The sequence below is a fragment of the Athalia rosae genome, chromosome 5, assembly GCF_917208135.1.
Source record: "Athalia rosae chromosome 5, iyAthRosa1.1, whole genome shotgun sequence".
In the NCBI taxonomy this organism is placed as follows: domain Eukaryota; kingdom Metazoa; phylum Arthropoda; class Insecta; order Hymenoptera; family Athaliidae; genus Athalia; species Athalia rosae.
In genome coordinates this window covers 92,741-110,249 of record NC_064030.1, presented here as the reverse complement: position 1 = coordinate 110,249, position 17,509 = coordinate 92,741, and the positions used below count along the sequence as shown (strand labels likewise).

Sequence of the window (17,509 nt, the reverse complement as noted above, 5' to 3'; positions counted from 1 at the left end):
GAGTTTACATTGATAACACATTAAACTAGGCTTGAACTCTTTTCACCAAAATTCAGGTACTTATCGTACAGCTCAAATGTGATACAGTGGCAGTGCTGCGTAGAAAATAAGAATGTAGGCAATGATTTCAGTCTTTCAACACATGTGTCGAATGAATAAAGTAATTTAATAATCACTCTCCTTGATTAAGGGGACTCTCAGTATGTGTACGTTATGTGCGTACTTACCGCACGGCAATATGAAATATGAATATTCGAAATCAATGCATCGTACACAGCTCGGTGATGCTTTGTTACAATACTGACTCATACTTAAATAATCACATCCTATATTGTAACGATTACTATTTATGGCACGGTTTCTGAAATTTAATTAAGTCACAGCAAACTCCTCGATAAAATGTGATGCACTGGTATAAAGCTTGTCGGAAAAAATTCAACCAGCGTAATTTTTCCATTTCGTTAATCGGCATTTTTCGCCATTGATGGTAAAAAAACATAGTGAATTACTGACGCGCTGTCAAATTGATGGTCGAGCTTACTGCTGCTGGAATTAATTCAGGCGATGTAGAAAAAAGATGAAGTATCTTACAGAATAATATATACACTAGTTATAAGCTGTCTGTTATTCTTAACTGCTTACAAATTCTCAGACATACACTCGTACTCTATTTACAATGATGTATGAGTTGTTTGTACAGGTATGTATAACGATGTAAATTTCGTACATAGGTGAAACCTTAGTTACCAGGCACAATGGTATGGGCTTTGTACAGGGGTTCGAATTCTCTACAGCTGCTGCACTATGGCTGCACTCGATTAGTAAAAATAATTTTTCGTCAAAATACCGAACCTCCATCAACATTCATTGATTATGTTATTGAATCGTTATTCTTCCACGTAACGGAAGTTTTGCAGATTATCAAATTAGACGTAGTTAATTGGCAAGACTGAATATCATCGGGTCATAAATATTAGCTCCCGAATAATGGTGTTTGGTACGGTACCCACAATGTAGTCTGAATAACGATACATCTACAATATACTCTAGGGTACCGGTGAAGGCGGCGGAGGTAGAGGGCTAAAATAAGTCGACGACCTAGAACCAGGGGACGGTGGGCAACTGATTGCTGCATCGCTGTGATAGAGGGATCGTGGTGTAGGGGGCGGTGGAAATGGTTCGCTTTCATATCTGTACCTCGAGGGATAATTGCTATCCGATTCGTCACAGACGTCTGTGCTGCAGGGCGTCGGAGGTGGAGGCTGATTGATGCTTCTGTAATGTCGATAGGGTCGGTACCTGGAAGCATTGCTGCTGGAGCACCGCGTCGAGTTGGCGGTAGTCGCTGGACTGGGGGGAGGGTTTAAAGTTTCTTGCGGATAACTCCCCGCAGAACTCCCCCTCGTGGAGCTTGAGGCTCCTGTAATATGGCTGCGATCGTAGCTGGAGCCGTTGATGCTACCATTCAATGCCGACATTCTAACGGCCTCGGCACCGGTATTGAGATCTTTTCTTACATTTTTTTGGGCTAGCATCGGCTTAGCGGCTCTTCCGGGCTTCGGTGAAAGAGGATCACCGGCAGAATCATGTAAAATATCCGGTAGGTCTTCGTTGCTTGCAAACCTTCTTCTGCAGTAGCAGAAACCCAATACAACTAATATTCCGGCTGCCATTACCACAAGGATCGCAACCACGTATGTACTTTTGCCAGAATCCAGTGTTGGCCCCACGTCCTGTCTGTGATTCGCCGATGCACACGCCGATGCTGATTCATCGCTTCCATCCGCACAATTTTCCCAACCATCGCATAGTGTAGTTGCGGATATACAGACACGTGTTCTTTTGCACTGGAACTGGCCGGGACGACAACAGTGGGCCTCGTCCAAACCGTCGTGACATTGCGTAGTGCCGTCGCACACCCAAGACATATCTGAAAGAATCGTCGATCATTGGTTTTAAATTGTTTCGAGGAGACTGAATATTTCGATTCAACGGCTGTCGGATATTTTCGTATTTTCAAACCTCACCGATACAATGACCGCTTTGGCATCGAAACTGATCGTGCCGACATGCCGGGCAGCCAAGCTCGTCGCTGCCATCCGGACAATCGGTTTGCCCGTCACATCGCCAGGTAGCCGGAATACAGTCTTTGGCAACGGCTGCACAAGTGAAATGATCAGCTCCGCAGGCGGGTGCAGCTCTGCAGGTTCGCTCGTCATCGGAGAGCACCAGCGATTGGGGACACGAGCACTCCGGTGATTCGGTTCCGATGCAAAAATGTGAGCAGCCTCCGTGACCGTTGGACGGACTACAAATATGTGAGTCCATAACTTGGTCCTCGAGAGTTCTGACGGCAAGAAGATCAATGAGATGATAACGGTTCCATAACGTTTTTTTTCCTAGTCCAGAAGTCTTGTTGACTCTTTCTATTAGTTGTCCTTCTCGATCGAACCAGTACAGATGGTCGAATAAAACTGACAAGTGTGTGACACCGAGGTGACCGGTAGAGACCAAAGTTTTTTTATTCTTTCCCAAAAGATCGGCGAACTCGATCTGTTTTCCGCGAGTCCAATAGATGAGATCGGCGGTCGCATCGATCGTTATACTCGTTGTCGTTTCTAATTCCGATGCAACAACCACCCGCTGTTTGCCATCGATTTTGCTTTGCATGATTTTCACGTTGCCACTTATATCCGTCCAGAAGAGTAACCTTTTCTCCGGATGGACGGCAATGTTGCGCGGCTTTTCTCCTTCCCCCTTCACTACTACTCCTAGCATAGACCCGTTATCTAATCTGGTAACATTGATCGCGTCATTTTCCGAGCATGACCAGAATAACAATCTTCCCAGGGGGTCTAGCGCTAGGTCAAACGGATGGCCCGATCCACCGGAGACGACTAATTCTGCATGTGTTTTATTTTCCAAAGCTTTTTTGACGGACTGCATGCGACCATCTATCCAATAGATGTACCGAGTTATCGGATCAAATTCAATGGCACGAACATTTTTCAACCCTTGTACTTTTAGCGCGATGTCGGGACAGTCATTGGTGTCTGGTAGAAGACGTCCGATGGCGTTGCGGAGACTGTAGATCATAAAAGATCGGGGAGCTGTAAAGAGGATAGTGATTTACGACACCGATAAGGCAAGTGAGAATTTGGATTCATGGAAAGCCAACCACTGCTCACCGATACAGGTTTTGTTGTCACTGGCAAGGTCGTAATGAGTCGGACAAACGCATTTGTAATTGGTTGATAATTTGCCGGCCATTCCTGGCAGTGCTATACAGAGGTGGCTACAATCCCCGTTATTCACAGCGCATGAATTCCAACCAGATTGTCTCGATGCGTGGAAGACTAATAAATCGGTAACAGATTCTAGTTTGCTGTGAATTTTTGTTCTATTACCACCGTTCGTTTTATTTGCTCTTTCAATATCCCCCGTGTTCCAGTCCGTCCAATATATGTAGTCCTGATACTGAGTTATACTGAACGGGTATACTATGTTTTGAGTTATTATCGCTCTTCTTCTTTTTGTCTGCAAGTCGTAACTGTCTACGGCAGGTGTGTGAAGATCCGCCCAATACAAACGACGAGCTGTGTGGTCGATGGTCAAACCGTGAGCTCGTCCGATGTGAGATAGAATAACGGATCGTCGGGACCCATCGAGAACGGCCCTCTCTATGCTGCCGGACCCCTGTCCTTCTGTCCAGTACATGTGTCTATAAGTCGAGGCCTCGAAATGAGTTTTAGACGACAAATAAAGGAAGAGAGAAATTCACATCTGAGTTCGGAAAGATCGAAATATAGTATTTAGATCCTACGTATACTCACCCTCTTTCCGGATCTAACGCTAGACATCGGGGCTCGCTTATGTCCTGCCACAACAGTACACGTCTACTACATCCATCTAATCGAACAATCTCTATTCTATGACTTCCCGTATCGCTCCAGTATAAGTTGTGCGCCACCCAGTCGACCGCCAGACCCTCGGGCGTCTCCAACCCCAAGTCAACGACTCTCTCCATATCAGAGCCGTTCATAAACGCCCGAGTTATCGTTTTTAATTTGACGTCGGTCCAGTATATTCGATTGTCACTCATGTCGAAATCAAGGGCACTGAAAGTTGAGAAACGAAAACAATTATGTTCGCGATAAAACGATGAGAACAACTCTGGACCTGGGACCGGGGTTTGTAATTGAGAAACAATTATTAATTATTTACCTAGCATCTTTCACGCCTGTTACCGGTATGATGTTGTCATTGTTGGCATTCTCTATGCTGATTCTCCCGATGTTCTCTTTCCTCGCAAAAAGTAAAAATGCATCCGGTACAACGCAAGTTCTCTTATCCTTAGTGAGCTCGTAACCGATCTGACAAGCACAGACGTAGTTATCGCCGGGCCTGTTTAAGCACAAATGACTACAGCCACCGTTGTTAATTGCGCATGGATTACTTCCTTTGACAATGCCCAAATGCACAGCCTTCAGTCCCATAACATTGGGCACTTGATCGACTATAACTTCACGCTCAGCTCCTGTCAATTTGTGAGCCCTGTCTATGCTTCGCCTCTGCCAATCGGTCCAGTACAAAAAATCCCCCAAAAGACTGAGACCAAACAAATGTGGGAGATTATCGGTAATTACTTCTCTTCGATCCGTACCATCCATGTTGCACACCTCGATTTTGTCAGTCTTAGCATCGCACCAGTATATTTTCTGTCCGCCAATATCTAAGGCTATCCCATTCGGCCACACTATATCCTTGGTTACGAGCAAAAACCTTTCACTACCGTCTAAATTGCTCCGTTCGATCTTTGGTTTCTTCTCGTTCCAGTCTGTCCAAAACATCCAACCAAATTCTGGGGCCAGGGCGATTGCTCTGGGTTCGATCAAATCCTCGTTGATTAAGACTCTTCTGCTCGACCCATTTAAACGAGCAACCTCGATTCTGTCCGTTCCAGTGTCCGTCCAGTATAAGTTTCTCGCCACCCAATCAACAGCAATTCCATCGGGGTTCTCGACCTCCGTCGTCACGATGTCCTCCTGTCCCGAACCATTTAAACTTGCTCTACGAATTCCTTTAGCCTCTTCGTCCGTCCAATAAAGCATTTCATCAAGGGGGTCAAAGTCTATGGCTATGGCGTGCTTGATGCCTGTGAGAGGAAGGGCAAAGCTGGTGTAGTCGGGAGAATCGAGTGAAATCCTGCATATCTCGCTTCTTTGAACGATCAGGAGGAGTTGTTCGGGACCATCGGCGCAAGTTGTATCATCGATGAGCTTCACCCCGGTCGGACAAGCGCAGCTGTACCCCGGATATTTAGGACTAAGCAGACACAGGTGCGAGCAATTACCGTTGTTCGGTTTGCAAGGATTGTCGGCGTAAGGTTGCCTCCTTTGATCCCATACCTCTATATCGCCGGGCACATATTCACCGTGGAACAATTCCCTGGGATGCGTCTGTCCCTGTATGTCGTACGAGTGTATGCACCAGGTCTTCCAGTCCGTCCAGTAAAGCTTGTTCTCGAATAGCGTGATGGCAAAAGGATAGTCGAGGCCCTGGCTAACGATCTTTTTCCTATTTTTGCCGCGGTAATCCATGACGGCGATAAATTTCAGCCTTCCATCTGCCCAGTAGACCAACTCTTGATCGTAATCAATGGTCAGTCCATTCGGCCAAAATATATCTTCGGATACGATTACTTCTCTGGTATTTGGGTCCCCGTCCATGCTCGCACTTTCAATCTTCGGCACATCACCCCAGTCTGTCCAAAATAAAATGCTTCTCATAGGTACAACGGCGATGGCCCTCGGCTGATAAATTTCAGTCCAGAAGAGTACCTTCCGATGGCGGCCATCGATGCTCGTCACTTCTAAACGGTTCTTTTCACCGTCCGTCCAATAGAGTTTCCCCGTATACCAATCGCACGCTAACCCATCGGGGGATATCAGGCTCGAATTGACTACGGTTGTCTTTTCACCGGTATGAGTGCTGTTCGAAGCAACGCATTGTATCGTTTCTAGACCGCTGTCCGACCAGCACACCAAACTGCGTTCCCAATAGAAGTCCAAGGCTGCACCCTCCGAAAGATCCTTGACAAGCGTCGACACCTTGTTTGCCCTGGAGACATTAGCCACCCTGATATCTTTGCTGGTTGCGAAAAGTAGCGTTGGCGACGCTGAAACAATAACAATGGGAAAAATGAGATTTTCTCGTCATTGGATGGGAGCAACTCGATGGGATCGTTGTTATCCTTCGGCCAAGTGATAAATCCTCGCGAAACTTGACGGCGGAATCGTGTAAGGGGCCCGCGAACCGGCCGTCCGGTATCGGTCGACGACAAAAACTGTGGCTACTCGAAGAGAAATCGTTTGAACGGGCTCGAAACGACGCCGCGAAATCTTCTGTTGGCATGTTTAACTTGATTAGAGTACAAATATTCCAAGCGAAGCCTCGCACGAGGAACGGTGTAAAAAAGGAGCGGAAACGTCACGACGTCTCATGCGGACCGTGCACCAAACGAGCGGATCGCTTCTCGACTCACAACCGATGACTTCCGGGGATCATCGGCATCGGAATCGTGAGCTCTTGCTTTGTTATTACTCGCATCGCGCGTGTCTTTCCGTTATTTACATTGTAGGAACATTGCGGAAAATTCTCAAAGTTACATACCGTACACAGTTTTTGAAATTGACTAAATTTAGATCGATGTACTATTTTTCCATGAAAAACTTGGTGTTACGAATGCGGCGACAATTCGCGTGAACTTCAACCTCTCTGAGAAACGAAATGATGCACATACTACTTCGATTGGCTGGTTCTCAGCCTCGCGTTTATGCTCTTTCTACATCGCAGGTTGCTCGTATTCAAGAAGCCTAGGAGGCACGGTTACACCCCACGGCACAGACCGACCTGAGTCTTATTTGAATATTTGTAACTTGTTCGGGAGGGGAAGCATAGTAATAGAGGAAGAGGGGGGCTGCATTCCTGAATCCCGAGGTTGAGTCAACTCGGAGTGGCAGGTTTAACGGGCCCCTATGCGGGATGATCATAGTTATTCCTTGGCTCCTATCCCCAGGAACTTTCTACTCGGACGTTCTATTTAATTTCGTCCGGTTCGGAGAGAATTTCAACCAAAGCGAAGAGCCAGCGATCGGCAACAAACGGACTTGACGTTTCGTCGATACGAGAGTAATGAAAAGAGTTGGAATATTTTTCGAACCTTCAATGACGGTCTCAAAGCCGGTGTTTCGTTCCTTGACGAGGAATCCCGAGGAGGAGCGGTACGGGTCGATGATTAATTATTAGTCCTCAGAACGAAAAAATTTACCGCGTGGGAAGGTAAAAAGTGGACTACCGAGCTAATTGCTTGCAACGGACCACATTCGACAGAATGCCAGAGCTTGAATTTGATTTTGCCGGTAACCGACCCCAACTAACGAAAAATAACCTCCAAATACCTAACCTAACCCCCCCCCCTCCTATACTCAAAAGAGTTGGCATCGGACTTGCGCATCGGGTATGCAAGTGAACTAGCAGAGATGGAAAAAGAATCTCGAATTAGACGAGCGGTGGATCACCGTGAATTTGTACAGCCGATAGATGAAATGATAATAAACTGGAATCCAAACTTGGCCAGTGTGTGATTTTCACCGAAGGCTATGCATAAGTGATCGCCAGAAACAAAATTGACCAGTAGGCAACAACGATAACAATATTACTAATTAATAATAAATGGATAGAACATTCACCATCGCAAGGGGCTGTGCCGCAGAAGATGCAAGCAGCCAGGACACTCAGAAGACTTGTTCTAGTCATCCTTCGGTTTGGATGAAATTTTAATCCTGCACATGCTTGGCAGCGTGTCGCAAACACCTGACACTTGTGTAAGAAACAGACTACGGTAACAGATGCATTCCTCACTATTCACGATCACGATACACCAGTTTTGGACGAATTCCGCAGCGGCACACGGCTATTAGATACCATTACAAAAACTCGTCAACACGATCCGGTACAACATCGCGTCACTCGGTGATGACCACGCGACGTTAAGGTAGCTCCAATGCTGGGTGGGTGGTGAGTGGCGAATCGAATGAGAATAGACTCCCGGTGTGAAACGGCCAACGTAATTGTGATTTGGAGAGAACACTAGGCAAGACTGACGCGCTTCAAGGCTCGGTCCACAAAGTCAACAAACGTGTATTTTAAAGATCATTTCTACCGTGGATAGCCGTCACCACTGCGATTGACTTGAACAGTATTCGTCGAACACGAAACGTGCAACCGTAGTCAACATTCGTTGACCGAGTGCAACTAGAAGTGCAACTAGAGTGCAACGTCATGCTAGTGCTGCCGTCGTGCTAGTTCTCGCAACTGGTTGGTACGCTCAACGGCACGTCCAGTGGGAGGGCGTAAGCTTGCGAGACTTTCGTCTAGACCGGAGAGGATAGGGGTCTAGACGGTCTAGACTTTGGTCCAGTGCACGACTGTTGAGTCATTGCGTACGGTTCGTCACCTTCAAATTGTTTACAAACGTGTCAAGTGTCAAGCTGTCAAGTGTGGGTTGTTTTGCTGTAAAAGAATGATGATAAGAACCATGATAAGAACGGTTAATAAATAGTGAAAAAAGAACGGGTACTTCACACTCGTAATTCATAACTGCATTCGCTCAGACTTCTCACTTTCTCAAAAATGGTGAAATCATCCAGCAATACCTTGTTAAAGCAATTTTATAACTGCCAAATTCTAAGGAATGGTCATATAATCAAAGAGGATTTATGGGTTAGAGACGGTAGATTCGTGAATCCGGAAAAAATTTTCTACGACGAGAAAATTCAGCCAGGCATCAAAATTGATTGTTGCGGCATGTTGATATCACCAGGATTCATCGAGCTGCAAATAAACGGTGACAGATATACCTCACTTTCCGTTAATACAGGAAATCAACAACATTGTCATATGATAAATATGAATAAAAAATTTTCCAGGTGGATACGGAGTTGATTTTTCCTATGACATAGATACCGTACAAGCAGGGATTTCTAAAGTAGCGGTAGGCTTGTTATCTAGCGGCGTTACTTCGTTTTGCCCTACTCTAGTGACATCCCCGAGTGAAACGTATAAAAAAGTACTACCGCAAATTGTAAAAAAAAGCGGAGGAGCACACGGCGCAACGGTATTAGGCGTCCACGTGGAAGGACCGTTCATAAACCCTTTGAAAAAAGGTGCTCATCCAGAGAACTGTATCAAAACATTAGATGAGGTATAATAAATTGATTTTCATGAGTTTTAATTTTATTACTGCCGCAACATTGTAAACTTGTACAAGGATTCACAATATTCAAATTATTTTTCTGTTTATAGGGCTTTCAATCTTTGCTGAATATGTACGGCAGCTTAGATAATATTTGCTACCTTACCCTAGCTCCTGAACTTGTCAACTCATCCAGTGTGATCAAAGGATTATGTGAAAAAAACATCAAAGTGTCTGTCGGTGTGTATTTATTCAGAATTCTATCGGTCTAAATTTTGGTGAAGCTAACTTGAATCAAATTTTTGAGGCTTTTCTACAAATGCGTTTCGTATTTTTTGCAATATACCCTATAGCGGATGTTGCAATACCGCATTCTCAGAACAAGTTGTTCTTATTTTAGGACATTCCATCGCCAATTTATGCCAAGGCGAACAAGCTGTCAAAGATGGAGTAACATTCATCACACACTTATTTAATGCAATGTTGCCGGTAAGAATAAGTCAGCATATTGTTGTTACGAGTTGCTGAGATATGTAAGAAAAATATTTGTAGTTTCATCATAGAGACCCTGGTCTCGTAGGTCTTTTGACTTCAAAACAAATACCACAAGGACGGATCGTCCATTATGGGATCATAGCCGATGGGGTGCATACTCACCCTGCAGCACTACGTATTGCACATCGTACTCATCCGGAAGGTAGTTCGTTTATGAGTTAATTATGATTTCCAGATAATAATAATGTGACATAATTATCTGATACTAAAGATCTGATGTGAATTTTAGGCCTAGTCCTAGTTACCGATGCTATATCGGCAATGGGTCTTGAAGAAGGTATCCATCAGCTTGGACAACTTGAAATCGAAGTACGAAGTGGGCGAGCTTACATAGCTGGTACTAACACGCTATGTGGAAGTATTGCCGAGATGGCTACGTGCATTCGATTCTTCAAAAAAGCCACGGGTACCTTTTTTAGAACAATCATCATATATAGATTCCCACAACACGTACCATTTTCAGATTGGTATAACTCTGAAAATATTGTACAAGCATACAGTCATCTGGGATATTACTTCTAGGCTGCTCAACGGTTCACGCCCTGGAGGCCGCAACGCTACACCCGGCAAGAGCGATTGGAATAGAATCTGTTAAGGGCGTCCTGAACTTTGGGGCTGATGCAGATTTCGTGTTACTCAATTCAGACTTGGAAGTGATCTCGACATGGATAGCCGGTGAACAAGTGTATCCGCGGTTATGTGAGAAAGAGAAAGACTGACTCAAAACGTTGTTACGATTTGTCTCTGCATGCGGACTGTTATTGATGAATCTGTCGAACGAAAATTTGAACAACGCTTGTAATAACAACGTTTAAATGTCTCGCCTTTATCAATCGTTTCGAGAGACACAGATTTCGTGAACTTTTATGCTTTTCTATCATGCCTTGTGATCATGTTGAGTATTTACGCCTGTGAAACGAAAATTCCGAATTGACTACCTGCGAAATACATTTGTTATATAATGTTTAACCTAACTCAAATCACGTACAGCTATATTTCATCGATTATCGTCCTATTTCCATTATTCTTTCAAGTAACAAGAACGAAAGTTCCCAAAAAGATTATTGTTAGAGGAAAATTATAACCATTGAAAAGATTTATTATAACCGTAATAAATATCAAGTCCATTACTCTGCAGCGTCGTGATTATTCCTTCGTCACAATCAAAAGCATTGAGCGTTTTATTTTTTTTACAAACAGAACTATTTCGATTTTTTCAAATGGCGAATCAAACAAGTCTGAAATTGAAAAGTTGAATTACTTTTATTTCTAATAGAATATAAAATGCCGTTTCAGATCTACCGATGACATGATAAGCCTCGTGATTGTCTATATTCTTCCTTCGATCATTCGAAAATAGCTGTTAGTTAGTATTCTTTGTATTGAAAAAAGAAGAGGCCACTAATAAGTCAATTAGTAAATACGTATTTCATAACTAATTATCCAAGTATTTAACAAATGAAAGCGAGATAATGGAATAAGTTGAATAAATATACAGTTAGCAAACGGTGTCCTTCAAGTTGCAGATATACGGAGAGTGTCTGATTCCAAAAGTGTGCGCCGGAGGAATGTCTAGTTGTACCTACGATCGATTTCAAAATAAGTCCTCATATCTGAACCTTGTAATCATTTTCATTCCGTGGATGTAAAACGTCATACCTTTTCTGGACAATGCGCTCCTGGACCAGGAATCTTAGAGTGATCATCAGGAATTTGGAAACGAGCACTTATGCTGTACGCCGGACTCTTTGCTCTGACTGCATCAGCTTTGATAGCTTCGTACGTACCAGGCCCCGGGACTAGAATTCTGTCATCGGTGAAAACACGCTGCCTCCCTGAGATGGAGTAAGCTGGGGCAGTCTTCTTATTGCCCTCTTTCGTAGTTCCAAGGACCGATGGAATGTTATAAACATTGGGTGCTATGCAACAAGGTAAAGAGATGAAAATGATACGTTAATTCAAAATATGGCATGACTTTGTCATGGGTCATCGTGCAATCATTGTCAGATTATTGTGCGATGTTGACGTAGTGGCACAAGACTTTATCTTGTCAGAATTAAAAAATTTCGTATAACCATTGGATATCCAGCGGAATATGTTATTTAGCAGAATCGGCTTACAAAATTAAATACTGGCTTACACATCTTGAATCACCCCTAGAATTCAGTGGTTGTTGCAAGATTCATGAATTGGTCAATTCGATTCGAAAAAACTATGAACACAATTAAATTACCTGGAGTTTCATTGTGATTGTTGATGGGCGGTCTCAATCCAAAAGTAAATTGTAAAGCTCTTTCGAAAAGGATCATAGCTTTCTCTGGACTGTATTCACCAGGTCCTTTGATGGGAGAAAAAAGTGAAACAAAAAATTAGTCACCTATGTCCAAAGTTCCAATGGCTTAATGACCTACCTGGAACATCATTGGGCTTGTTAGATTCGACTTTCAGGCCAAAACTATATTGCGGTGCTTTACCAGTGTTCACTTTTTCAGGACTGTATGTTCCAGGTGCTAGAGATCATGTAACTATTATTTATTGGAGGTCAGCTTGCATTTTTAATTGTAGAACAAATCAAAAACACTGAAAACGGCAATCTAACTATTCTGGCAAATTACCTGGAACATCGGTCAGCTTCTCAGATGGCCCTTTTCCACTTATACTGTATTGGGGACCCTTATTAAGGTTCACCTTTTCAGGACTATACCAACCGGGAGCTAGATAGAAAAGAGTTCGATATTTCTACGGAATCACAAATTGTTGAGGTGTAATTACGAGCATCCTGTAAAGCTCACCTGGGGTATCGCTCGGCTTGATAAAAGGGGTACGGTGTCCAAAACTATACTGCGGAGCTTGCTCCATATTGAATTTTTCCGGGCTGTAAGTGCCGGGTGCTACAATAGAAAGAAATATTCATGTAACTACAAGCGAACGCCATTGGGCTAAAACTCGCATTATTACATATCAATTCACCTCGACAAGCAACAAACTGAAGAATACGTGCACTTGATTGATTATCCGAATATCTATCCGACTGCAGGAGTGGAAAATTTTCAAGTGTCAACTTTCAATTTCACACATGCACAAGACACTGAATTCTTTAGTTAGTTATTTTTACATATGTATGTTTCATATTCATACTCAGGTTCATTCAAGTTAGTGATTACTTTTATTACCTGGTGTAGTACTAGGTTTGACCAATGCAGATCTATGACTAAAGCATAAGGTTCATGCTTCAGATTAGCCTTTTCAGGGTGGTATGCACCTGGTCCTGATAAGTTGGTTATTCGATATAATAATGTCTATTGATATTATGTTAAACATCTGACTACGAAATTAATAGACAACCGGTGTACCAACCTGGAAAATCGTTAGGCTTTTCGGATGCCCCCTTCCCCGTTATACTGTATTCCGGACCTTTGTCCGGGTTCACCTTCTCAGGGCTATAAGTTCCAGGTGCTAAAAAGCGGAACATTTTAGTGAAAATCAGTTCTGCTGGGTTTCTTTAAACCTCTGGGTATCATTGTTTATTTATTGAATATAATCAAGATTACCGGGATTATCACTTTGCTTTTCTAGAGGTGTTCTATGTCCAAAACTATAATGCGGAGCCTTGTCAAGATTTGATTTTTCGGGAGAGTATGTACCAGGTGCTGTAAATCATAAAATCCTCATGAATAATTGGTGACAACGAGTACTTTATGCAACATGATTAACTTAACCCTGTTTTTGTTACATTGTTGAAATTTTGATTTACAATTAGTACATCATTATTGGTCCACACAAAGCACTTTTCCAACCAAAACCATCATCTTATCACATGCAATTACTTTTCGATATTACAATCAACATTGAATCGAGACAAGTACAACAGGACTTATTTTCATTTCGTTCGTCTTTCAAGTACTCGCAAATTATTATCGATCTATGTATACTATATCTTCAGACTATGTACCAGGGTTGTGATTCTCTTTATCAGGTGCACCCTTTCCGGTTAGACTATACCGGGGACCTTGGTCTAGATTCACCTTTTCTGGGCAGTAAGTTCCAGGAGCTATGGATAAATGCGAAAAATTTCGGAACTTTTAACGTCTAATTATATCCGTTAAAAATCGATCGACGTACCTGGTGTATCGTTTGGTCTATCCAGAGGTGTTCTGTGCCCAAAACTGAATTCTGGTGTTTTTGCAAAGTTCGATTTTTTTGGAGAATATGTGCCGGGTGCTGTAAGTCATTCATTACATCGTAAGCCAAATTGATCAACATATATTTACGGAACATACACGCACTTGATAGCCTTCTTTTTAGCAATATATGGAAGTTACACAGTACCCGGTAAGTCGTTTGGCTTCTCAGATGCACCTTTGCCACTTAGACTGTACAACGGCCCTTTATCAAGGTTTACTTTCTCCGGGCTATAGGTTCCGGGTGCTGTAAGATCATGTTAATGAAAAGAAAAGGAATGCTCTAAGGTTTAGATATTGGTATCGTCCTGTTTATATCAGATACCTGGGGTATCACTGGGTTTATCCATCGGTGTCCTATGCCCGAAACTATAACATGGTGCGTTAGCCAAGTTCGATTTTTCCGGAAAATAACTGCCGGGTGCTACGTAGGTGTGAAATACGTGTTAAAAATCGTGTTACGACTTATACCGCAATCTTCCAAGTGAAAAATTGGATTATAGTCAAGTCACGTACCTGGATTATCACTTATCCTTTCCAGTGATCCTTTTCCACCTAAACTGTACCGCGGGCCTTGAAATAGGTTTGCTTTTTCTGGACTGTAAGTCCCTGGTGCTGAAAATCAGGGCATATCAATTAAACCGCTCATGAATTTTGATTGTGAAAGAAATATCGTACCAGGTGTGTCGCTCAGCTTTTCCGTAATACCTCTACCGCTCAGCGAATACTGTGGCCCTTTGTCCAAGTTTACTTTTTCCGGACTGTATGTTCCAGGTGCTAGAGAAAGTGATGGAATAATATAGAATAATCATCATACAGTGTGATATCGTCTGGCCTTTATCTATCGTTTCAAGAGACTCAGATTGTGTGAACTCTTATACTTTTCTATCATGCCTTTCATGTGGGATCGTAGAAAAAATTCACAATAATAATTCCATACCAGGTGTATCTCCAACTTTTTTCGGGGCACCCTTTCCACTCAGAGAATATTGTGGTCCCCTATCCAAATTCACTTTTTCCGGACTGTACGTTCCAGGGGCTAAAAACAACCAAGTATTATAAGTGCTACTCATTGATAGTATTCAGTGCTTAAAATACCGCATGCAATAATATTGCCATACCGGGTGTATCGCTCAATTTTTCTGTAGCGCCTTTCCCACCTAAAGAGTATTGCGGACCCTTATCCAGATTTACTTTTTCCGGACTGTACGCGCCAGGTGCTATAAACGATGGATTGAAATTTCACTCGTTGACCGTTTCGTTACTGCGATAGAAATCGATAAAAAAAATACCATAACTTACCCGGTGTATCGCTTATTTTTTCAATTGCCCCTTTTCCTCCCAATGTAAACTGTGGCCCTTTATCCAAATTTACTTTTTCTGGACTGTATGTTCCAGGTGCTGAAAATGATTAGGTAGCAATTACATAACGCAAGTTGTCTCCAATAATAAATTATTTGATCAAAAATGATTCCATCGAATATAATCACGTACCAGGTGTGTTACTTGGTTTTTCTGGAGTGCCTTTACCGCTCAATGAGTATTGTGGGCCTTTGTTGAGAATTACTCTTTCTGGGCTGTATGTACCTGGTGCTATCGAAACATAAGCAATGTTATCGCAACAAAAGTATCGACGGACAAATCCGCGCAATAAATTAAACGATAACCATGAGCCTTCCTGTATTACCTGGAAAGTTATTTGGTTTCTCAACAAAACCTTTTCCACTCAAGCTATAACAAGGTCCTTTATCCAGATTCACCCTCTCTGGGCTGTAGGTTCCCGGTGCTATAACATATTAGTTACGTACAGTATTCGTCCCATTCACACTTGACCTAATGCATTACGTTCGAAATAAGAAAATTCCCGAAATTACGAATTCTACACTCTACACTCTCTCAGAAATGACGGCAGGATATTACCTTTTCTGATCATACATTCAACAAGGACTATGAACCGAAATTAACGGAAAAATTATCTTACTTGCAACACTTTTTTTTATACAAGTTCAATTTTATGACAGTATCCTAGTAACACGTGAATGAGAGAAGCGTAATTATATCAAGACAATTCTATCGTGCACGGCACTTACATGCAAGTTAAATTAGTAATATAGCTAATTGTCAGCTAAAGCTAATTCCTCATGAGTTAGAATTCAGTTTAAATCATGCATATCTTATTGTTAGTATATACCTATGTATCTCGATTAATGATGTTAATCCTGCAAGATGTTTCAACGTCAAGGACTTGAGATCTTTTTACTTGCCAAAGTTCCTGCTAAGGCAATTGTCGCAACGCAGAGAAACAGTTTCCTTTTGTAATGAGTCCATAAAATTTTGCCCACGCAGCTATTGGCGCGCGAGCTGAAGAGTTCATCGATCGATCGATCAATTAATTAATCATTCGATCGATTAACAGTTTGTACAGTAAACTCGGCTTATTGCCTGCGGATGACGATTTTTATTATCAACTCGATTTTATGAATAATCTCCAAATGAAAATTGATAGCACAATTGTGAAAAGAAAAGATGTAGCGGCTGTTTGATAAATTTCGTGTGATGATAAATTCAATCAAGGCATGAGAATTAGCTACAATTCAATAATTAGTGCCAGGCATGATGAGTATATTTTGGAAACCAGGAATCACAGAAGCTTTTGTATAAGGGTCGTAACGACAGTTTGGGTCGTAATTACCGGGGATATCACTATGCCTCTCAAGTTGAACCTTCGCGCCAAAGCTGTACCGCGGGGTTTTATCCAGGTTGAAGTTCTCTGGATGATATTCACTCGGAGCTAAGGGTTAAATAGAGTTACAGATAACGGAAAAGAGGCACGACCTATTACAATTAGATTTTTCTGATACAACTGTATCTTCCGCAACATCTTCATAATCGGGTACACATCTATGATGTCTACAGATTTCTTGAGTAAGAATGCAGAGGTCTATTTCAAGTAGTCGCCCTCCCACCCAAATAAAATGTCAATACAGCGGATTATCGCAAAAGTGCTTGTGCCGATTCTGCTAAATCTTTCCAAATTTCATCGACTTATTGAATTTAGCACGTGATCTTTCTGATGAACGTTATACTCTCATATTCGTCCATTTTCTAAATATCTGTGAAATCGGGTGTAAATTTTGGTATACGTATGCCCCCGCTTCAATTCACGAGTAACAATTGGGATTCAACGATTTCGCGACTCACCTGGCGTAGTACTTGGCTTTTCTGTTTGTGTTTTAACGCCGAATGAATATTTCGGTGAGCTATCCAGAACAACTTTTTCGGCTTTTTCCGGATTATAGTCACCCGGTGCTGGGGTTTGTTCAGTTTTGCCATTTTTCGTACGTCCGTGTAAAGAGGCGGCGGGTGCTCCGTCTTTTCCTGAATCAATGAGAACTTATTATTAGTTGTATACATATGTATGTATGAATGTAAGTGTAGTATTGTATACATATGTATATAGGAAAATATGAACGCCATCGTGAAAGTTGACATAATCATCGATTGACCTCTTAAATGA

At 42.4% G+C, this 17,509-nt stretch overlaps 3 protein-coding genes across 12 annotated transcripts in view; 1 reads left to right on the top strand and 2 right to left on the bottom strand.

Moving 5' to 3' along the window:
• Positions 1–147: 147 nt before the first annotated feature.
• LOC105682924 (low-density lipoprotein receptor-related protein 6) lies at positions 148–8,297 on the bottom strand. Its single transcript, XM_012395169.3, has 6 exons — positions 7,752–8,297; positions 4,225–6,178; positions 3,834–4,118; positions 3,189–3,721; positions 2,028–3,110; positions 148–1,930 (listed from the first exon to the last, which is right to left on the bottom strand). Exons 1-6 carry the CDS (start codon positions 7,816–7,818, stop codon positions 1,047–1,049), a joined length of 4,806 nt encoding a protein of 1,601 aa, XP_012250592.2. The 5' UTR covers positions 7,819–8,297; the 3' UTR covers positions 148–1,046.
• Positions 8,298–8,314: 17 nt separating this feature from the next.
• On the top strand, positions 8,315–10,941 carry LOC105682888 (N-acetylglucosamine-6-phosphate deacetylase). The gene is made up of 7 exons (XM_012395096.3): positions 8,315–8,908; positions 8,991–9,265; positions 9,367–9,496; positions 9,657–9,745; positions 9,809–9,953; positions 10,041–10,217; positions 10,334–10,941. Exons 1-7 carry the CDS (start codon positions 8,695–8,697, stop codon positions 10,528–10,530), a joined length of 1,227 nt encoding a protein of 408 aa, XP_012250519.2. The 5' UTR covers positions 8,315–8,694; the 3' UTR covers positions 10,531–10,941.
• Positions 10,942–11,055: 114 nt separating this feature from the next.
• Positions 11,056–17,509, bottom strand: part of LOC105682881 (mucin-1) — a 21,513-nt gene continuing 15,059 nt past the window's right edge. For 5 of the 10 annotated variants that reach the window (XM_048655257.1, XM_048655256.1, XM_048655258.1 and 2 more), the window contains 23 exons: positions 17,194–17,370; positions 16,685–16,783; positions 15,680–15,778; positions 15,487–15,585; positions 15,295–15,393; positions 15,114–15,212; positions 14,933–15,031; positions 14,671–14,769; positions 14,509–14,607; positions 14,318–14,416; positions 14,141–14,239; positions 13,934–14,032; positions 13,764–13,862; positions 13,363–13,461; positions 13,169–13,267; positions 12,985–13,079; positions 12,782–12,842; positions 12,604–12,702; positions 12,427–12,525; positions 12,223–12,321; positions 12,045–12,149; positions 11,471–11,730; positions 11,056–11,393 (listed from right to left, as the gene is read on the bottom strand). In XM_048655257.1, coding sequence (XP_048511214.1) covers positions 11,310–11,393; positions 11,471–11,730; positions 12,045–12,149; positions 12,223–12,321; positions 12,427–12,525; positions 12,604–12,702; positions 12,782–12,842; positions 12,985–13,079; positions 13,169–13,267; positions 13,363–13,461; positions 13,764–13,862; positions 13,934–14,032; positions 14,141–14,239; positions 14,318–14,416; positions 14,509–14,607; positions 14,671–14,769; positions 14,933–15,031; positions 15,114–15,212; positions 15,295–15,393; positions 15,487–15,585; positions 15,680–15,778; positions 16,685–16,783; positions 17,194–17,370 — 2,465 coding nt within the window. In that variant the 3' untranslated portion in view covers positions 11,056–11,309. Of the gene's footprint in view, positions 11,394–11,470; positions 11,731–12,044; positions 12,150–12,222; positions 12,337–12,426; positions 12,526–12,603; positions 12,703–12,781; positions 12,843–12,984; positions 13,080–13,168; positions 13,268–13,362; positions 13,462–13,763; positions 13,863–13,933; positions 14,033–14,140; positions 14,240–14,317; positions 14,417–14,508; positions 14,608–14,670; positions 14,770–14,932; positions 15,032–15,113; positions 15,213–15,294; positions 15,394–15,486; positions 15,586–15,679; positions 15,779–16,684; positions 16,784–17,193; positions 17,371–17,509 lie in introns of those variants that run through there. The other 5 variants (XM_048655262.1, XM_048655261.1, XM_048655260.1 and 2 more) reach the window with 5 other exon arrangements.

Coding starts and splice junctions, on each gene's coding strand:
- LOC105682924 (XM_012395169.3), bottom strand. CDS start 7,818: ATGACTAGAACAAGTCTTCTGAGTGTCCTGGCTGCTTGCATCTTCTGC. Junction 3,722..3,833: donor GCGTTAGATCCGGAAAGAGG/GTGAGTATACGT, acceptor CTCGACTTATAG/ACACATGTACTGGACAGAAG. Junction 1,931..2,027: donor CCAAAGCGGTCATTGTATCG/GTGAGGTTTGAA, acceptor CGATTCTTTCAG/ATATGTCTTGGGTGTGCGAC.
- LOC105682888 (XM_012395096.3), top strand. CDS start 8,695: ATGGTGAAATCATCCAGCAATACCTTGTTAAAGCAATTTTATAACTGC. Junction 9,497..9,656: donor AAACATCAAAGTGTCTGTCG/GTGTGTATTTAT, acceptor TTCTTATTTTAG/GACATTCCATCGCCAATTTA. Junction 10,218..10,333: donor ATTCTTCAAAAAAGCCACGG/GTACCTTTTTTA, acceptor TATTACTTCTAG/GCTGCTCAACGGTTCACGCC.